We start from the raw sequence: 21126 nt of genomic DNA on the forward strand, positions 1-21126 counted from the left end.
TGATTGGTTGGTTGGGTGATGCTGCTGGACGTCGCTATCCAAGATGGCTGCTACCATGGTGGAACATGTTGTCGTAGATGCGGGAGGATTTTTGAAGAAAGCACCTCTTCAGGTGAGGTTTAAACTTCATCACATATCAGTCGCGATGTTCTTCAGGTGTTACGTCACCCACCGGGATCAGAAGTATTTCATGTGAATAACCTTTTATCACAAACTGCGTGCTTGATGTCAGGTCTGGATAACTAGTTAACGTGGTTCATCCTGTTTAAATGGCCACATCAACATCATGTAGCTGCGTATATTATCATTTATACATTGCTGTATATATATATATATATATATATATATATATATATATATTTATTTTCTAGGAAATCGGGAAGAATATCTACACCCTGAAGGATGTAGTAGAGGAAATTAGAGACAAGCCAACGCGGAGGAGTCTGTCAGTCCTACCTTATAAACTCAACTTCAAAGAGCCGTACCCAGAGGACATCCGATTAGGTAGCTACGGTCTTTTTAAATGACACATTTGTTCAGTTTTAGTTGTTTGATTTGTCGTACTGGATATTTGTTTTTGTAGACACACTCTCTGTTTCTCCAGCATCACTTCTATAGTTGTTGATGGTACTGAACATTATTTTCATGAATTGTAACGCCGGTACTGAGTGTTGCGGTCTGTGTTGAGTGACTGAGTTCTCCAAGAAGACTGGAGACTACCCCAGCCTATCTGCCACAGACATCAAGGTGTTGGCTCTAGCATACCAGTTGGAGAGGGAACACGTTGGGACGGACCACCTGAGGAAAGAACCGGAGGTCAAGGTAAGACAGTGATCAATGAGACGTGACCCCAAATGGAACCCGATTCCCTTTCTGCACTATATAGGGAATAGGGATCTGGTCTAAAGTAGTGCACTATATAGGGAATAGGGCTCTGGTCTAAAGTAGTACACTATATAGGGAATAGGGCTCTGGTCTAAAGTAGTACACTATATAGGGAATAGGGATCTGGTCTAAAGTAGTACACTATATAGGGTGCCATAGGGCTCTGGTCTATAGTAGTGGACTACATAGGGAATAGGGTGCCATAGGGCTCTGGTCTAAAGTAGTGGACTACATAGGGAATAGGGCTCTGGTCTAAAGTAGTGGACTACATAGGGAATAGGGCTCTGGTCTAAAGTAGTGCACTATATAGGGAATAGGGATCTGGTCTAAAGTAGTGCACTATATAGGGAATAGGGCTCTGGTCTAAAGTAGTGCACTATATAGGGAATAGGGTGCCATAGGGCTCTGGTCTAAAGTAGTGGACTACATAGGGAATAGGTTGCCATAGGGCTCTGGTCTAAAGTAGTGGACTACATAGGGAATAGGGTGCCATAGGGCTCTGGTCTATAGTAGTGGACTACATAGGGAATAGGGCTCTGGTCTAAAGTAGTACACTATATAGAGAAAAGGCTGCCATAGGGCTCTGGTCTATAGTAGTGGACTACATAGGGAATATGGAGCCATAGGGCTCTGGTCTAAAGTAGTGGACTACATAGGGAACAGGGAGCCATAGGGCTCTGGTCTATAGTAGTACACTATATAGGGAATAGGGTGCCATAGGGCTCTGGTCTAAAGTACTGGACTACATAGGGAATAGGGAGCCATAGGGCTCTGGTCTATAGTAGTACACTATATAGGGAATAGGGAGCCATAGGGCTCTGGTCTAAAGTAGTGGACTACATAGGGAATAGGGAGCCATAGGGCTCTGGTTTAAAGTAGTGGACTACATAGGGAATAGGGAGCCATAGGGCTCTGGTTTAAAGTAGTGGACTACATAGGGAATAGGGAGCCATAGGGCTCTGGTCTAAAGTAGTGGACTACATAGGGAATAGGGAGCCATAGGGCTCTGGTTTAAAGTAGTGGACTACATAGGGAGCCATAGGGCTCTGGTCCAAAGTAGTGGACTACATAGGGAGCCATAGGGATCTGGTTTAAAGTAGTGGACTACATAGGGAGCCATAGGGATCTGGTCTAAAGTAGTGCACTATATAGGGAATAGGGTTCCATGTGGGACACAGCCAGTTAAAGGGACTAGTTAACGCACAGAACCGTGAGTAGCCTCTGGCAGCCTGGCTACCCGGACTAGTTACATTGTGTAAATAAACTTTGACTTGATGTAAGTGTTTCAGTGGGTCCACATCATTGACATGTCGTCTGCGGTCAGGTCCAGGTATCCAGTACCAGGAGACATCCAGAGGCTCCCGTCGGCGTGGCAGGATTCCACTTCCCCTCAAAGGTACAGTCCAAAACAATGACATCAACTCTGTTGTTAACCAGAGTACTGATCCGTAGTACTGATCCGTAGTACTGATCCGTAGTTCTGATCCAGAGTACTGATCCAGAGTACTGATCCGTAGTACTGATCCATAGCACTGATCCAGAGTACTGATCCAGAGTACTGATCCAGAGTACTGATCCGTAGTACTGATCCGTAGTACTGATCCAGAGTACTGATCCAGAGTACTGACCCGTAGTACTGATCCGTAGTACTGATCCAGAGTACTGATCCGGAGTACTGATCCGGAGTACTGATCCGTAGTGCTGATCCAGAGTACTGATCCAGAGTACTGATCCAGAGTTCTGATCCGTAGTACTGATCCGTAGTACTGATCCAGAGTACTGATCCGTAGTACTGATCCAGAGTACTGATCCGTAGTACTGATCCGTAGTTCTGATCCGTAGCTCTGATCCGTAGCGCTGATCCGTAGCGCTGATCCGTAGCACTGATCCGTAGCACTGATCCGTAGTACTGATCCAGAGTACTGATCCAGAGTACTGATCCGTAGTACTGATCCAGAGTACTGATCCGTAGTACTGATCCGTAGTACTGATCCGTAGTACTGATCCGTAGTACTGATCCGTAGTACTGATCCGTAGTACTGATCCGTAGTACTGATCCGTAGTACTGATCCGTAGTACTGATCCGTAGTACTGATCCAGAGTACTGATCCGTAGTACTGATCCGTAGTACTGATCCGTAGTACTGATCCGCAGTACTGATCCGTAGTACTGATCCGTAGTACTGATCCGCAGTACTGATCCGTAGTACTGATCCGTAGTACTGATCCGTAGTACTGATCCGTAGTACTGATCCGCAGTACTGATCCAGAGTACTGATCCAGAGTTCTGATCCGTAGTACTGATCCGTAGTACTGATCCGTAGTACTGATCCAGAGTACTGATCCAGAGTACTGATCCGTATGCATGTTGAGATGAGAGACTAAGTAAATTAACAACCTAAAAAGCATCTAGAACAACCATGTGAATGGGGAACCATGTGAATGGGAAACCATGTGAATGGGGGAACCATGTGAATGGGGAACCATGTGAATGGGGAACCATGTGAATGGGGAACCATGTGGGATGGGGAACCATGTGAATGGGGAACCATGTGGGATGGGGAACCATGTGAATGGGAAACCATGTGAATGGGGAACCATGTGAATGGGGAACCATGTGGGATGGTCATTAGTAACAAATCAACCACTTCTGTCAACATCTACAATAGTAGTTCAGAGTTCTCCTCTCCTCCTCCATGGTCCAGAGGCCAGCAGATGGGCTGTTCAGTGGCAGACAGAGGCCAGCAGCACAGACGCCAGCAGCACAGACGCCAGCAGCACAGACGCCAGCAGCACAGACGCAGCACAGCTATAACCCTCCAGAGATCGCAGAGTACAACAGCTTCCAGTTCTGGAGGAACCCTCTGCCCTGCTTCGACACTGACCTGCTGGATCTAGTGGTGAGTAGAACACACACTACCTCTGACCTGCTGGATCTAGTGGTGAGTAGAACACACACTACCTCTGACCTGCTGGAACTAGTGGTGAGTAGAACACACTACCTCTGACCTGCTGGATCTAGTGGTGAGTAGAACACACTACCTCTGACCTGCTGGAACTAGTGGTGAGTAGAACACACTACCTCTGACCTGCTGGAACTAGTGGTGAGTAGAACACACTACCTCTGACCTGCTGGATCTAGTGGTGAGTAGAACACACTACCTCTGACCTGCTGGAACTAGTGGTGAGTAGAACACACTACCTCTGACCTGCTGGAACTAGTGGTGAGTAGAACACACTACCTCTGACCTGCTGGAACTAGTGGTGAGTAGAACACACACTACCTCTGACCTGCTGGAACTAGTGGTGAGTAGAACACACTACCTCTGACCTGCTGGAACTAGTGGTGAGTAGAACACACTACCTCTGACCTGCTGGAACTAGTGATGAGTAGAACACACACGACCTCTGACCTGCTGGAACTAGTGGTGAGTAGAACACACTACCTCTGACCTGCTGGAACTAGTGGTGAGTAGAACACACACTACCTCTGACCTGCTGGAACTAGTGGTGAGTAGAACACACTACCTCTGACCTGCTGGAACTAGTGGTGAGTAGAACACACACTACCTCTGACCTGCTGGATCTAGTGGTGAGTAGAACACACTACCTCTGACCTGCTGGAACTAGTGGTGAGTAGAACACACACTACCTCTGACCTGCTGGAACTAGTGGTGAGTAGAACACACACTACCTCTGACCTGCTGGATCTAGTGGTGAGTAGAACACACTACCTCTGACCTGCTGGAACTAGTGGTGAGTAGAACACACACGACCTCTGACCTGCTGGATCTAGTGATGAGTAGAACACACTACCTCTGACCTGCTGGATCTAGTGGTGAGTAGAACACACTACCTCTGACCTGCTGGAACTAGTGGGGAGTAGAACACACTACCTCTGACCTGCTGGAACTAGTGGTGAGTAGAACACACTACCTCTGACCTGCTGGATCTAGTGGTGAGTAGAACACACTACCTCTGACCTGCTGGAACTAGTGGGGAGTAGAACACACTACCTCTGACCTGCTGGAACTAGTGGGGAGTAGAACACACTACCTCTGACCTGCTGGATCTAGTGATGAGTAGAACACACACTACCTCTGACCTGCTGGATCTAGTGATGAGTAGAACACACACTACCTCTGACCTGCTGGATCTAGTGGTGAGTAGAACACACACTACCTCTGACCTGCTGGAACTAGTGGGGAGTAGAACACACTACCTCTGACCTGCTGGACCTAGTGGTGAGTAGAACACACACTACCTCTGACCTGCTGGATCTAGTGGTGAGTAGAACACACACTACCTCTGACCTGCTGGACCTAGTGGTGAGTAGAACACACACTACCTCTGACCTGCTGGAACTAGTGGTGAGTAGAACACACTACCTCTGACCTGCTGGAACTAGTGGTGAGTAGAACACACTACCTCTGACCTGCTGGAACTAGTGGTGAGTAGAACACACACTACCTCTGACCTGCTGGATCTAGTGGGGAGTAGAACACACACTACCTCTGACCTGCTGGATCTAGTGGTGAGTAGAACACACACTACCTCTGACCTGCTGGACCTAGTGGTGAGTAGAACACACACTACCTCTGACCTGCTGGATCTAGTGGTGAGTAGAACACACTACCTCTGACCTGCTGGACCTAGTGGTGAGTAGAACACACTACCTCTGACCTGCTGGAACTAGTGGTGAGTAGAACACACACTACCTCTGACCTGCTGGAACTAGTGGTGAGTAGAACACACACGACCTCTGACCTGTCATCAGGGTTCCTGTCCTACTGCAGTTGTCCTCTGAGCAACACGTCATCAGGGTTCCTGTCCTACTGCGGTTGTCCTCTGAGCAACACGTCATCAGGGTTCCTGTCCTACTGCGGTTGTCCTCTGAGCAACACGTCATCAGGGTTCCTGTCCTACTGCGGTTGTCCTCTGAGCAACACGTCATCAGGGTTCCTGTCCTACTGCGGTTGTCCTCTGAGCAACACGTCATCAGGGTTCCTGTCCTACTGCGGTTGTTGAGGGATTGAACCATGTGATGGAAACGTTTAAAACGTTGGACAGATTGACACGCAGTCGTCAAATATGGATTCACAATGAATCGCCTTTCTCTCTCTGAATCGCCTTTCTCTCTCTGAATCCCCTTTCTCTCTCTGAATCGCCTTTCTCTCTCTGAATCCCCTTTCTCTCTCTGAATCGCCTTTCTCTCTCTGAATCCCCTTTCTCTCTCTGAATCGCCTTTCTCTCTCTGAATCCCCTTTCTCTCTCTCTCTCTGAATCCCCTTTCTCTCTCTCTCTCTGAATCCCCTTTCTCTCTCTGAATCACCTTTCTCTCTCTGAAGCACCTTTCTCTCTCTGAATCACCTTTCTCTCTCTGAATCACCTTTCTCTCTCTGAATCCCCTTTCTCTCTCTCTGAATCCCCTTTCTCTCTCTCTGAATCCCCTTTCTCTCTCTGAATCCCCTTTCTCTCTCTCTGAATCCCCTTTCTCTCTCTCTGAATCCCCTTTCTCTCTCTCTGAATCCCCTTTCTCTCTCTCTGAATCCCCTTTCTCTCTCTGAATCCCCTTTCTCTCTCTCTGAATCCCCTTTCTCTCTCTCTGAAGCCCCTTTCTCTCTCTCTGAAGCACCTTTCTCTCTCTGAAGCACCTTTCTCTCTCTGAAGCCCCTTTCTCTCTCTGAATCCCCCTTCTCTCTCTGAATCCCCTTTCTCTCTCTCTCTGAATCCCCTTTCTCTCTCTCTCTCTGAATCCCCTTTCTCTCTCTCTCTCTGAATCCCCTTTCTCTCTCTCTCTCTGAATCCCCTTTCTCTCTCTCTCTCTGAATCCCCTTTCTCTCTCTCTCTCTGAATCCCCTTTCTCTCTCTGAATCCCCTTTCTCTCTCTGAATCCCCTTTCTCTCTCTGAAGCACCTTTCTCTCTCTGAATCATTGTTGGCGATGATGATATGGTCCTTGTTATTTACCTGCAGGACATTCAGGACCTGTCAATATCAGACGGAGCAGCGGACACCGTCCACACAGAACCTGGGACCGGGTCAGAGGAGCACGGCAGTGGGTCAGAGGAGGAGGAAGATGAAGAGGAGGAGGAGGATGGCGGCGGTTGGATCACCCCTAGCAACATTAAACAGGTTCAGATGGAGACGGGGATCTGGGCGTCGCCCGCGGACGTTAAAGTGGCGTGTCTCACCGACGACTTCGCTATGCAGGTACCGAGGCCCAAACGGACCCCTATTCCCTTGATAGTGCACTACTTCTAACCAGGGCCCATAGGTAGTGCATAAGTAGTACACTATAATAGGGAATTGGGTTGCCATTTTGGGACTTATGATTCTGGTTAAATGAACTCGGAATAGTTCGGCAAACTAGTCTTTGTCTACGTCCCCGAGTGGTAATAGTTGACGTTGATTAAGTTCTGTTGAGGCCCGTTTTTTTAGATTCTACATTCAGAACCATCTAGTTGGGTCGGACTGTTGACCGAAACGGGTTTTGTTCAACAGAACGTCCTGATTCAGATCGGGCTCCATGTCCTCTCTGTGAACGGGATGCTCATCAAGCAGGCCAGGAATTACATCCTGCGATGTCACGCCTGTTTCAAGTGAGTACCTCCTTTTTAGCACTGAATAAAAACCAAAAGAAAACCCACCCGTTGATGTCACCAGGACCAGTTTAGTAATTAGACTACTTTTTAAATATTAGGAAACTTATACTCAACCTTGGTCTTTAAAACCTCTCTTGGGTACGTGAGACGTTAGCGTCCCCACCTCTTCAACAGCCAGTGAAACTGCTGGTCGCCAAATTCAAATACAGAAATACTCGTTATAAAAATTCAGAAAACAAAACATATTTTACATAGGTTTAAAGATTAACTTCTTGTGAATCCAACCACGGTGTCAGATTTTAAAAAATGCTTTACGGCGAAAGCATACGTTACGATTATTTGAGAACATAGCCCACTAGACAAATCATTACAAACAGTAACCAGCCAAGTAGAAGAGTTACACAAGTCAGAAATAGAGATAAAATGTATCCCTTACCTTTGATCTTCATATGGTTGCACTCAGCAGACATTCATTTACTCAATAAATGTTCCTTTTGTTCGATAAAGTCTCTTTATATCCAAAAAACCTCAGTTTTGTTCGTGTTTTCTTCAGTAATCCACAGGCTAAAACGGAGTCAAAACAGACAAAATCCAAATTGTATCCGTAAAATTCATAGAAACATGTCAAACGATGTTTATATTCAAACCTCAGGTTGTTTTTAGCCTAAATAATCGATAATATTTCAACCGGACAATAACTTCGTCAATATAAAAGGTAAACAAGAAAGGCCCTCTCGGTCGCACGCAGTAAAAAGCTCTGTGACACTTTAGGGTCCACTCATTCAGACTGCTCTTACTTACTCATCTTTCAGAATGCAAGCCTGAAACAATTTCTAAAGACTGTTGACATCTAGTGGAAGGCATAGGAACTGCAACTTGAGTCCTAAGTCAAGGGATACTGTAATGGCATTGAATAGAAAACTACAAAACAAAACAAACTACTTCCCGAATGGATTTTTCTCAGGTTTTCGCCTGCCAAATCAGTTCTGTTATACTCACAGACACTATTTTAACAGTTTTGGAAACTTTAGAGTGTTTTCTATCCAAATCCACCAGTTATATGCATATCATATCTTCTGGGTCCGAGAAGCAGGCAGTTTAATTTGGGCATGTATTTCATCCAAAATTCCGAATGCTGCCCCCTACCCTAGAGAGGTTAAGAGGTTTAATTAAACGGTCTGGCCTTCTTCTCTTTGTCGTAGGACCACCACCAACATGAATAAGGTTAAGAGGTTTAATTAAACGGTCTGGCCTTCTCTATTTGTCGTAGGACCACCACCAACATGAATAAGGTTAAGAGGTTTAATTAAACGGTCTGGCCTTCTCTATTTGTCATAGGACCACCACCAACATGAATAAGGTTAAGAGGTTTAATTAAACGGTCTGGCCTTCTCTATTTGTCATAGGACCACCACCAACATGAATAAGGTTTTCTGTCCACACTGTGGCAACAGAACGTTGAAGAAGGTGGCCGTGACGGTCAGCGAGGACGGAAGCATCCAGATGCATCTCTCAAAGAACCCCAAAGTGCTCAACCCCAAAGGGAAGAGGGTGAGTGGATGGATTGGTACCAGGCCCAGACCCACATCATACTGTGGTAGGAAACATTATCAACCCCAAAGGGAAGAGGGTGAGTGGATGGATTGGTACCAGGCCCAGACCCAGATCATACTGTGGTAGGAAACATTATCAACCCCAAAGGGAAGAGGGTGAGTGGATGTATTGGTACCAGGCCCAGACCCACATCATACTGTGGTAGGAAACATTATCAACCCCAAAGGGAAGAGGGTAAGTGGATGGATTGGTACCAGGCCCAGATCATACTGTGGTAGGAAACATTATCAACCCCAAAGGGAAGAGGGTAAGTGGATGGATTGGTACCAGGCCCAGACCCACATCATACTGTGGTAGGAAACATTATCAACCCCAAAGGGAAGAGGGTAAGTGGATGGATTGGTACCAGGCCCAGACCCACATCATACTGTGGTAGGAAACATTATCAACCCCAAAGGGACTAGGACTAGTAACCACTAGGCTACCTGCTGGTTACTAGTCCACCGCTCTAACCACTAGGCTACCTGCTGGTTACTAGTCCAACGCTCTAACCACTAGGCTACCTGCTGGTTACTAGTCCAACGCTCTAACCACTAGGCTACCTGCTGGTTACTAGTCCACCGCTCTAACCACTAGGCTACCTGCTGGTTACTAGTCCAATGCTCTAACCACTAGGCTACCTGCTGGTTACTGGTCCAACGCTCTAACCACTAGGCTACCTGCTGGTTACTAGTCAAACACTCTAACCACTAGGCTACCTGCTGGTTACTGGCCCAACACTCTAACCACTAGGCTACCTGCTGGTTACTAGTCCAACGCTCTAACCACTAGGCTACCTGCTGGTTACTGGCCCAACGCTCTAACCACTAGACTACCTGCTGGTTACTAGTCCAACGCTCTAACCACTAGACTACCTGCTGGTTACTAGTCCAACGCTCTAACCGCTAGTCTACCTGCTGGTTACTAGTCCAACACTCTAACCACTAGGCTACCTGCTGGTTACTAGTCCAACGCTCTAACCGCTAGTCTACCTGCTGGTTACTGGCCCAACGCTCTAACCACTAGGCTACCTGCTGGTTACTGGCCCAACACTCTAACCACTAGACTACCTGCTGGTTACTGGCCCAACACTCTAACCACTAGGCTACCTGCTGGTTACTGGTCCAACACTCTAACCACTAGACTACCTGCTGGTTACTGGCCCAACACTCTAACCACTAGGCTACCTGCTGGTTACTGGTCCAACGCTCTAACCACTAGGCTACCCTGCTGGTTACTGGCCCAACACTCTAACCACTAGGCTACCTGCTGGTTACTGGCCCAACACTCTAACCACTAGGCTACCTGCTGGTTACTAGTCCAACACTCTAACCACTAGGCTACCTGCTGGGTACTGGCCCAACGCTCTAACCACTAGGCTACCTGCTGGTTACTGGCCCAACGCTCTAACCACTAGGCTACCTGCTGGTTACTAGTCCAACACTCTAACCACTAGGCTACCTGCTGGTTACTAGTCCAACACTCTAACCACTAGACTACCTGCTCGTTACTAGTCAAACACTCTAACCACTAGGCTACCTGCTCGTTACTAGTCAAACACTCTAACCACTAGGCTACCTGCTGGTTCCTAGTCCAGCGCTCTAACCACTAGGCTACCTGCTGGTTACTAGTCCAACACTCTAACCACTAGGCTACCTGCTGGTTACTAGTCCAACGCTCTAACCACTAGGCTACCTGCTGGTTACTAGTCCAACGCTCTAACCACTAGGCTACCTGCTGGTTACTGGCCCAACGCTCTAACCACTAGGCTACCTGCTGGTTACTGGCCCAACGCTCTAACCACTAGGCTACCTGCTGGTTACTGGTCCAACGCCCTAACCACTAGGCTACCTGCTGGTTACTAGTCCAACGCTCTAACCATTAGGCTACCTGCTGGTTACTAGTCCAACGCTCTAACAACTAGACTACCTGCTGGTTACTAGTCCAACACTAACCACTAGGCTACCTGCTGGTTACTAGTCCAACACTCTTACCACTAGGCTACCTGCTGGTTACTGGTCCAACACTCTTACCACTAGGCTACCTGCTGTTTACTGGTCCAACACTCTAACCACTAGGCTACCTGCTGGTTACTAGTCCAACGCTCTAACAACTAGACTACCTGCTGGTTACTAGTCCAACACTAACCACTAGGCTACCTGCTGGTTACTAGTCCAACACTCTTACCACTAGGCTACCTGCTGGTTACTAGTCCAACACTCTAACCACTAGGCTACCCTGCTGGTTACTAGTCCAACACTCTAACCACTAGGCTACCTACTGGTTCCTAGTCCAACGCTCTAACCACTAGGCTAACTGCTGGTTACTAGTCCAACGCCCTAACCACTAGGCTACCTGCTGGTTACTAGTCCAATGCTCTAACCACTAGGCTACCTGCTGGTTACTAGTCCCAACACTCTAACCACTAGGCTACATGCTGGTTACTGGTCCAACACTCTAACCACTAGGCTACCTGCTGGTTACTGGCCCAACACTCTAACCACTAGGCTACCTGCTGGTTACTGACCCAACGCTCTAACCACTAGGCTACCTGCTGGTTACTAGTCCAACAATTACCGCTAGGCTACCTGCTGGTTACTGGCCCAACACTCTAACCACTAGGCTACCTGCTGGTTACTAGTCCAACACTCTAACCACTAGGCTACCTGCTGGTTACTAGTCCAACACTAACCGCTAGGCTACCTGCTGGTTACTGGTCCAACGCTCTAACCACTAGGCTACCTGCTGGTTACTAGTCCAACACTCTAACCACTAGGCTACCTGCTGGTTACTAGTCCAACACTCTAACCACTAGGCTACCTACTGGTTCCTAGTCCAACGCTCTAACCACTAGGCTAACTGCTGGTTACTAGTCCAACGCCCTAACCACTAGGCTACCTGCTGGTTACTAGTCCAATGCTCTAACCACTAGGCTACCTGCTGGTTACTAGTCCCAACACTCTAACCACTAGGCTACATGCTGGTTACTGGTCCAACACTCTAACCACTAGGCTACCTGCTGGTTACTGGCCCAACACTCTAACCACTAGGCTACCTGCTGGTTACTGACCCAACGCTCTAACCACTAGGCTACCTGCTGGTTACTAGTCCAACAATTACCGCTAGGCTACCTGCTGGTTACTGGCCCAACACTCTAACCACTAGGCTACCTGCTGGTTACTAGTCCAACACTCTAACCACTAGGCTACCTGCTGGTTACTAGTCCAACACTAACCGCTAGGCTACCTGCTGGTTACTGGTCCAACGCTCTAACCACTAGGCTACCTGCTGGTTACTGGTTCAACACTCTAACCACTAGGCTACCTGCTGGTTACTAGTCCCAACACTCTAACCACTAGTCTACCTGCCACCCCTTCACTATAACCACTAGGCTACCTGCTGGTTACTGGTCCAACGCTCTAACCACTAGGCTACCTGCTGGTTACTGGTCCAACGCTCTAACCACTAGGCTACCTGCTGGTTACTAGTTCAACGCTCTAACCACTAGACTACCTGCTGGTTACTAGTCCAACGCTCTAACCACTAGGCTACCTGCTGGTTACTGGCCCAACGCTCTAACCACTAGGCTACCTGCTGGTTACTAGTCCAACGCTCTAACCACTAGGCTACCTGCTCGTTACTAGTCCAACGCTCTAACCACTAGGCTACCTGCTGGTTACTAGTCCAACACTCTAAACACTAGGCTACCTGCTGGTTACTAGTCCAACGCTCTAACCACTAGGCTACCTGCTGGTTACTAGTCCAACGCTCTGACCACTAGGCTACATGCTGGTTACTGGTCCAACGCTCTAACCACTAGGCTACCTGCTGGTTACTGGCCCAACGCTCTAACCACTAGGCTACCTGCTGGTTACTAGTCCAACGCTCTAACCACTAGGCTACCTGCTGGTTACTGGCCCAACGCTCTAACCACTAGACTACCTGCTGGTTACTAGTCCAACGCTCTAACCACTAGGCTACCTGCTGGTTACTGGCCCAACGCTCTAACCACTAGGCTACCTGCTGGTTACTAGTCCAACGCTCTAACCACTAGACTACCTGCTGGTTACTAGTCCAACACTAACCACTAGGCTACCTGCTGGTTACTAGTCCAACACTCTTACCACTAGGCTACCTGCTGGTTACAAGTCCAACGCTCTAACCACTAGACTACCTGCTGGTTACTAGTCCAACACTCTAACCACTAGGCTACCTGCTGGTTACTGGCCCAACGCTCTAACCACTAGACTACCTGCTGGTTACTAGTCCAACGCTCTAACCACTAGACTACCTGCTGATTACTAGTCCAACACTCTAACCACTAGGCTACCTGCTGGTTACTAGTCCAACACTCTAACCACTAGTCTACCTGCTGGTTACTGGCCCAACGCTCTAACCACTAGGCTACCTGCTGGTTACTAGTCCAACACTCTAACCACTAGTCTACCTGCTGGTTACTAGTCCAACGCTCTAACCACTAGACTACCTGCTGGTTACTAGTCCACCACTCTAACCACTAGGCTACCTGCTGGTTACTAGTCCAACGCTCTAACCAGTAGGCTACCTGCTGGTTACTGGCCCAACGCTCTAACCACTAGACTACCTGCTGGTTACTAGTCCAACGCTCTAACCACTAGACTACCTGCTGGTTACTAGTCCAACACTCTAACCACTAGGCTACCTGCTGGTTACTGGCCCAACGCTCTAACCACTAGACTACCTGCTGGTTACTGGCCCAACGCTCTAACCACTAGGCTACCTGCTGGTTACTAGTCCAACACTCTAACCACTAGACTACCTGCTGGTTACTAGTCCAACACTAACCACTAGGCTACCTGCTGGTTACTAGTCCAACACTCTAACCACTAGGCTACCTGCTGGTTACTAGTCCAACACTAACCACTAGGCTACCTGCTGGTTACTGGCCCAACGCTCTAACCACTAGGCTACCTGCTGGTTACTAGTCAAACACTCTAACCACTAGGCTACCTGCTGGTTACTGGCCCAACACTCTAACCACTAGGCTACCTGCTGGTTACTAGTCCAACACTCTAACCACTAGGCTACCTGCTGGTTACTAGTCCAACGCTCTAACCACTAGACTACCTGCTGGTTACTAGTCCAACGCTCTAACCACTAGGCTACCTGCTGGTTACTGGCCCAACGCTCTAACCACTAGGCTACCTGCTGGTTACTGGCCCAACGCTCTAACCACTAGGCTACCTGCTGGTTACTGGCCCAACGCTCTAACCACTAGGCTACCTGCTGGTTACTAGTCCAACGCTCTAACCACTAGACTACCTGCTGGTTACTGGCCCAACACTCTAACCACTAGACTACCTGCTGGTTACTAGTCCAACACTCTAACCACTAGGCTACCTGCTGGTTACTAGTCCAACACTCTAACCACTAGGCTACCTGCTGGTTACTGGCCCAACGCTCTAACCACTAGACTACCTGCTGGTTACTGGTCCAACACTCTAACCACTAGGCTACCTGCTGGTTACTGGCCCAACGCTCTAACCACTAGGCTACCTGCTGGTTACTAGTCAAACACTCTAACCACTAGGCTACCTGCTGGTTACTGGCCCAACACTCTAACCACTAGGCCACCTGCTGGTTACTAGTCAAACACTCTAACCACTAGGCTACCTGCTGGTTACTGGCCCAACACTCTAACCACTAGGCTACCTACTGGTTACTGGCCCAACACTCTAACCACTAGGCTACCTGCAGACTAGCTTCACCACTCTGTTACTGTAGCAGTTGCAGACTAGCGTTTACCATTGCTTATTGTAAATGGAATGCTAATCTAGAGGAAGGAGCTAATGTACTCTCTGTTCCCCGTAGTACTCCCTGCCCCTGCCACAAGGGGGCAGACTAATGTACGCTCTCTGTTCCCCGTAGTACTCCCTGCCCCAAGGGGGCAGACTAATGTACGCTCTCTGTTCCCCGTAGTACTCCCTGCCCCAAGGGGGCAGACTAATGTACGCTCTCTGTTCCCCGTAGTACTCCCTGCCACAAGGGGGCAGACTAATGTACGCTCTCTGTTCCCGTAGTACTCCCTGCCACAAGGGGGCAGACTAATGTCTGCTCTCTGTTCCCTGTAGTACTCCCTGCCACAAGGGGGCAGACTAATGTACGCTCTCTGTTCCCCGTAGTACTCTCTGCCACAAGGGGGCAGACTAATGTACGCTCTCTGTTCCCCGTAGTACTCCCTGCCCCTGCCACAAGGGGGCAGACTAATGTACTCTCTGTTCCCCATAGTACTCCCTGCCACAAGGGGGCAGACTAATGTACGCTCTCTGTTCCCCGTAGTACTCCCTGCCACAAGGGGGCAGACTAATGTACTCTCTCTGTTCCCCGTAGTACTCCCTGCCCCAAGGGGGCAGACTAATGTACGCTCTCTGTTCCCCGTAGTACTCCCTGCCCCTGCCACAAGGGGGCAGACTAATGTACTCTCTGTTCCCCATAGTACTCCCTGCCACAAGGGGGCAGACTAATGTACGCTCTCTGTTCCCCGTAGTACTCCCTGCCACAAGGGGGCAGACTAATGTACGCTCTCTGTTCCCCGTAGTACTCCCTGCCCCAAGGGGGCAGACTAATGTACTCTCTCTGTTCCCCGTAGTACTCCCTGCCCCAAGGGGGCAGACTAATGTACGCTCTCTGTTCCCCGTAGTACTCCCTGCCCCTGCCACAAGGGGGCAGACTAATGTACGCTCTCTGTTCCCTGTAGTACTCCCTGCCCCTGCCACAAGGGGGCAGACTAATGTACGCTCTGTTCCCCGTAGTACTCCCTGCCCCTGCCACAAGGGGGCAAACACGGCAGCAACCCCCACCTGGTGGAGGACCAGCGTTTCCCCCAGCAGCGTGTGTCCCGTAAGGCCCGCCAGAAGACGGACGTCTTAAACCCAGACTACCTGGCCGGGGGCGGCTCACCTTTCTCTGATCACGACATCTACAGCCGCTCTGCCAACCTGCACATCACAGACGGAGCGGGCGGAGGGGGGCGGAGGAGGGCCAACCCCAACGCTGCCCGCAAGAAGAAATGTTGAAGAAGCCATCTTGAAGAATCGGAAACCATCTTGAAGAATCGGAAGCCATCTTGAAGAATCGGAAGCCATCTTGAAGAATCGGAAACCATCTTGAAGAATCGGAAACCATCTTGAAGAATCGGAAACCATCTTGAAGAATCGGAAACCATCTTGAAGAATCGGAAACCATCTTGAAGAATCGGAATCCATCTTCTACACAAGTTCCACTAAACAGAATTCCCAGCAACTGAACAGTGAAGATAGCAGGATTTAATACTGATGTTTTGTATAAAATTTCAATTTTTAAAAAAGGTTAAACTTAATGAATTCCATGTTCGAATAATGTTATACGGTAACTACCAAGTTTGTAAAAGCCTGAAGGTATTTGCACTTTCTAGGCTTGTGTATGAAACCTGCTCTGACATTTTTTGATGCCCCTAATTAAAACACAGTTTGAAGACATTTTCTGTTTTGGATATATTTTAATCATGAACATCCATCTTACAGTAGAAATAAACTATTTTAAATGTATTACATAGTTCAGTTAGCACATTCTCCAACCAGTCATACCCAGATTAGATGGCAGTATATACAAGCTAAAGCATTGGAAACATTCCTGGAAAGGGTAAATTGTTAAAATAACTAGTCAAAATGGATAATAACTGAGATTCAAGGCTATTGTTAGCAAACACTCCTGAGGGTTAACTCTCTGCTACTTCCGGGTTTACCTCAGGCTCTGATGGCTCACTGTTTACCTCAGGCTCTGATGGCTCACTGTTTACCTCAGGCTCTGATGGCTCACTGTTTACCTCAGGCTCTGATGGCTCACTGTTTACCTCAGGCTCTGATGGCTCACTGTTTACCTCAGGCTCTGATGGCTCACTGTTTACCTCAGGCTCTGATGGCTCACTGTTTACCTCAGGCTCTGATGGCTCACTGTTTACCTCAGGCTCTAGGACTGGGTTATGTTCTGGGGCGGTCAGTACAGGCTTTGGGGGATTCAGTATGGCCTCCAACTCAGGGTCGTCATGTACTTCACGGTGGCTGTCAGCCCTTGGTCTCTCTGGGTCGTCCAGTACAGGGTTAGGGTCATTCAAAATGGCTTCCAGTTCAGGATCAGAGGTCAGACCTGTCTCGGACACAAACTCAGTAGATATGGTGGATGAGACCATGGGATCCTCCACAGGTTCCGGGCCTGCTATTGGTTCAGGATCAGGAAGTGTCGGTTGAGGATCAGCTGTGGTGAGACCGTCCAGCTCAACACTGAGGTCTTCTACCATCGGAGTCACCGTCTCCCTCTTGGGAAGAACAAACGCCAGAGGCTCCAGGACTGGACTCACGTCAATACAACCCAGACTGCTGTACTGGTGGACTTGAGTTGGAGGGACACCTGGAGGACAAAAACCATGTTTCACATTACTATAGAGGTTGATACTGTGGATGTTTCACATTACTATAGAGGCTGTTACTGTGGACGTTTCACATTACTATAGAGGCTGTTACTGTGGATGTTTCACATTACTATAGAGGCTGTTACTGTGGATGTTTCACATTACTATAGAGGTTGATACTGTGGATGTTTCACATTACTATAGAGGCTGTTACTGTGGACGTTTCACATTACTATAGAGGCTGTTACTGTGGACGTTTCACATTACTGTGGATGTTTCACATTACTATAGAGGCTGTTACTGTGGATGTTTCACATTACTATAGAGGCTGTTACTGTGGATGTTTCACATTACTATAGAGGCTGTTACTGTGGATGTTTCACATTACTATAGAGGCTGTTACTGTGGACGTTTCACATTACTATAGAGGCTGTTACTGTGGATGTTTCACATTACTATAGAGGTTGTTACTGTGGATGTTTCACATTACTATAGAGGCTGTTACTGTGGATGTTCACGTTACTGTGGATGTTTCACATTACTATAGAGGCTGTTACTGTGGATGTTTCACATTACTATAGAGGCTGTTACTGTGGATGTTCACGTTACTGTGGATGTTTCACATTACTATAGAGGTTGTTACTGTGGACGTTTCACATTACTATAGAGGCTGTTACTGTGGATGTTTCACATTACTATAGAGGTTGTTACTGTGGATGTTTCACATTACTATAGAGGCTGTTACTGTGGATGTTTCACATTACTATAGAGGCTGTTACTGTGGACGTTCACATTACTATAGAGGCTGTTACTGTGGATGTTTCACATTACTATAGAGGCTGTTACTGTGGACGTTTCACATTACTATAGAGGCTGTTACTGTGGATGTTTCACATTACTATAGAGGCTGTTACTGTGGATGTTTCACATTACTATAGAGGTTGATACTGTGGATGTTTCACATTACTATAGAGGCTGTTACTGTGGATGTTTCACATTACTATAGAGGCTGTTACTGTGGACGTTTCACATTACTATAGAGGCTGTTACTGTGGATGTTTCACATTACTATAGAGGTTGATACTGTGGATGTTTCACATTACTATAGAGGTTGATACTGTGGATGTTTCACATTACTATAGAGGTTGATACTGTGGATGTTTCACATTACTATAGAGGCTGTTACTGTGGATGTTTCACATTACTATAGAGGCTGTTACTGTGGACGTTTCACATTACTATAGAGGCTGTTACTGTGGATGTTTCACATTACTATAGAGGTTGATACTGTGGATGTTTCACATTACTATAGAGGCTGTTACTGTGGACGTTTCACATTACTATAGAGGCTGTTACTGTGGATGTTTCACATTACTATAGAGGCTGTTACTGTGGATGTTTCACATTACTATAGAGGCTGTTACTGTGGATGTTTCACATTACTATAGAGGCTGTTACTGTGGATGTTTCACATTACTATAGAGGCTGTTACTGTGGATGTTCACGTTACTGTGGATGTTTCACATTACTATAGAGGCTGTTACTGTGGACGTTCACGTTACTGTGGATGTTTCACATTACTATAGAGGATGTTACTGTGGATGTTCACGTTACTGTGGATGTTTCACATTACTATAGAGGCTGTTACTGTGGATGTTTCACATTACTATAGAGGTTGTTACTGTGGATGTTTCACATTACTATAGAGGTTGTTACTGTGGACGTTTCACATTACTATAGAGGTTGTTACTGTGGATGTTTCACATTACTATAGAGGTTGTTACTGTGGATGTTTCACATTACTATAGAGGCTGTTACTGTGGATGTTTCACATTACTATAGAGGCTGTTACTGTGGATGTTCACGTTACTGTGGATGTTTCACATTACTATAGAGGCTGTTACTGTGGATGTTTCACATTACTATAGAGGCTGTTACTGTGGATGTTCACGTTACTGTGGATGTTTCACATTACTATAGAGGCTGTTACTGTGGACGTTCACATTACTATAGAGGCTGTTACTGTGGATGTTTCACATTACTACTGTGGATGTTTCACATTACTACTGTGGATGTTTCACATTACTATAGAGGTTGTTACTGTGGATGTTTCACATTACTATAGAGGTTGTTACTGTGGATGTTTCACATTACTATAGAGGTTGTTACTGTGGATGTTTCACATTACTATAGAGGTTGTTACTGTGGATGTTTCACATTACTATAGAGGCTGTTACTGTGGATGTTTCACATTACTATAGAGGCTGTTACTGTGGATGTTTCACGTTACTGTGGATGTTTCACATTACTATAGAGGCTGTTACTGTGGACGTTCACGTTACTGTGGATGTTTCACATTACTATAGAGGATGTTACTGTGGATGTTCACGTTACTGTGGATGTTTCACATTACTATAGAGGCTGTTACTGTGGATGTTTCACATTACTATAGAGGTTGTTACTGTGGATGTTTCACATTACTATAGTGGATGTTTCACATTACTACTGTGGACGTTTCACATTACTACTGTGGATGTTTCACATTACTACTGTGGATGTTTCACATTACTATAGAGGTTGTTACTGTGGATGTTTCACATTACTATAGAGGTTGTTACTGTGGATGTTTCACATTACTATAGAGGTTGTTACTGTGGATGTTTCACATTACTATAGAGGTTGTTACTGTGGACGTTTCACATTACTATAGAGGTTGTTACTGTGGATGTTCACGTTACTGTGGATGTTTCACATTACTATAGAGGTTGTTACTGTGGATGTTTCACATTACTATAGAGGCTGTTACTGTGGATGTTTCACGTTACTATAGAGGTTGTTACTGTGGATGTTTCACATTACTATAGAGGCTGTTACTGTGGACGTTTCACATTACTATAGAGGCTGTTACTGTGGATGTTTCACATTACTATAGAGGCTGTTACTGTGGATGTTCACGTTACTGTGGATGTTTCACATTACTATAGAGGCTGTTACTGTGGATGTTTCACATTACTATAGAGGCTGTTACTGTGGATGTTCACGTTACTGTGGATGTTTCACATTACTATAGAGGCTGTTACTGTGGACGTTCACATTACTATAGAGGCTGTTACTGTGGATGTTTCACATTACTACTGTGGATGTTTCACATTACTACTGTGGACGTTTCACATTACTATAGAGGCTGTTACTGTGGATGTTTCACATTACTATAGAGGTTGTTACTGTGGATGTTTCACATTACTATAGAGGCTGTTACTGTGGATGTTTCACATTACTATAGAGGTTGTTACTGTGGAACGTTTCACATTACTATAGAGGCTGTTACTGTGGATGTTTCACGTTACTGTGGATGTTTCACATTACTATAGAGGCTGTTACTGTGGACGTTTCACATTACTATAGAGGCTGTTACTGTGGATGTTTCACGTTACTATAGAGGCTGTTACTGTGGATGTTTCACGTTACTGTGGATGTTTCACATTACTATAGAGGTTGTTACTGTGGACGTTTCACATTACTATAGTGGATGTTTCACATTACTATAGAGGCTGTTACTGTGGATGTTTCACATTACTATAGAGGTTGTTACTGTGGACGTTTCACATTACTATAGAGGC

General features: G+C 46.9%; 2 protein-coding genes and 3 long non-coding RNA genes across 7 annotated transcripts in view; 1 reads left to right on the forward strand and 4 right to left on the reverse strand.

Moving 5' to 3' along the window:
* Positions 1 to 16577, forward strand: LOC129843313 (RNA-binding protein NOB1-like). 2 transcript variants are annotated; one of them, XM_055911942.1, is made up of 9 exons: positions 1 to 112; positions 372 to 504; positions 689 to 822; positions 2210 to 2281; positions 3590 to 3784; positions 6860 to 7096; positions 7388 to 7485; positions 8895 to 9039; positions 15873 to 16577. In XM_055911942.1, the coding sequence occupies exons 1-9, from the start codon at positions 44 to 46 to the stop codon at positions 16134 to 16136; spliced, it is 1347 nt and encodes a 448-aa protein (XP_055767917.1). In that variant the 5' UTR covers positions 1 to 43; the 3' UTR covers positions 16137 to 16577. The 2 variants fall into 2 exon arrangements, with proteins under 2 accessions (XP_055767917.1, XP_055767918.1); XM_055911943.1 differs by lacking the exon at positions 15873 to 16577 and adding an exon at positions 14932 to 15826.
* LOC129843316 (uncharacterized) lies at positions 3689 to 4061 on the reverse strand. Its single transcript, XR_008757812.1, has 3 exons — positions 4007 to 4061; positions 3854 to 3926; positions 3689 to 3769 (listed from the first exon to the last, which is right to left on the reverse strand). It is a non-coding gene; the product is annotated as an uncharacterized LOC129843316 (long non-coding RNA).
* Positions 4189 to 4660, reverse strand: LOC129843314 (uncharacterized). The gene is made up of 4 exons (XR_008757810.1): positions 4579 to 4660; positions 4413 to 4494; positions 4291 to 4372; positions 4189 to 4248 (listed from the first exon to the last, which is right to left on the reverse strand). It is a non-coding gene; the product is annotated as an uncharacterized LOC129843314 (long non-coding RNA).
* Positions 4784 to 5471, reverse strand: LOC129843315 (uncharacterized). Its single transcript, XR_008757811.1, has 4 exons — positions 5397 to 5471; positions 5233 to 5312; positions 5025 to 5106; positions 4784 to 4860 (listed from the first exon to the last, which is right to left on the reverse strand). It is a non-coding gene; the product is annotated as an uncharacterized LOC129843315 (long non-coding RNA).
* The window catches only part of LOC129843312 (conserved oligomeric Golgi complex subunit 8-like), a 23083-nt gene continuing 18534 nt past the window's right edge, over positions 16578 to 21126 (reverse strand). The window contains exons 7-8 of one of the 2 annotated variants that reach the window (XM_055911941.1): positions 17033 to 17505; positions 16578 to 16843 (exon numbers count right to left, since the gene is read on the reverse strand). In XM_055911941.1, coding sequence (XP_055767916.1) covers positions 16817 to 16843; positions 17033 to 17505 — 500 coding nt within the window. In that variant the 3' untranslated portion in view covers positions 16578 to 16816. Of the gene's footprint in view, positions 17506 to 21126 lie in introns of both variants that reach the window. The other variant, XM_055911940.1, reaches the window with a different exon arrangement.

Source organism: Salvelinus fontinalis, unplaced genomic scaffold, assembly GCF_029448725.1.
Source record: "Salvelinus fontinalis isolate EN_2023a unplaced genomic scaffold, ASM2944872v1 scaffold_0113, whole genome shotgun sequence".
Taxonomy (NCBI): Eukaryota; Metazoa; Chordata; class Actinopteri; order Salmoniformes; family Salmonidae; genus Salvelinus; species Salvelinus fontinalis.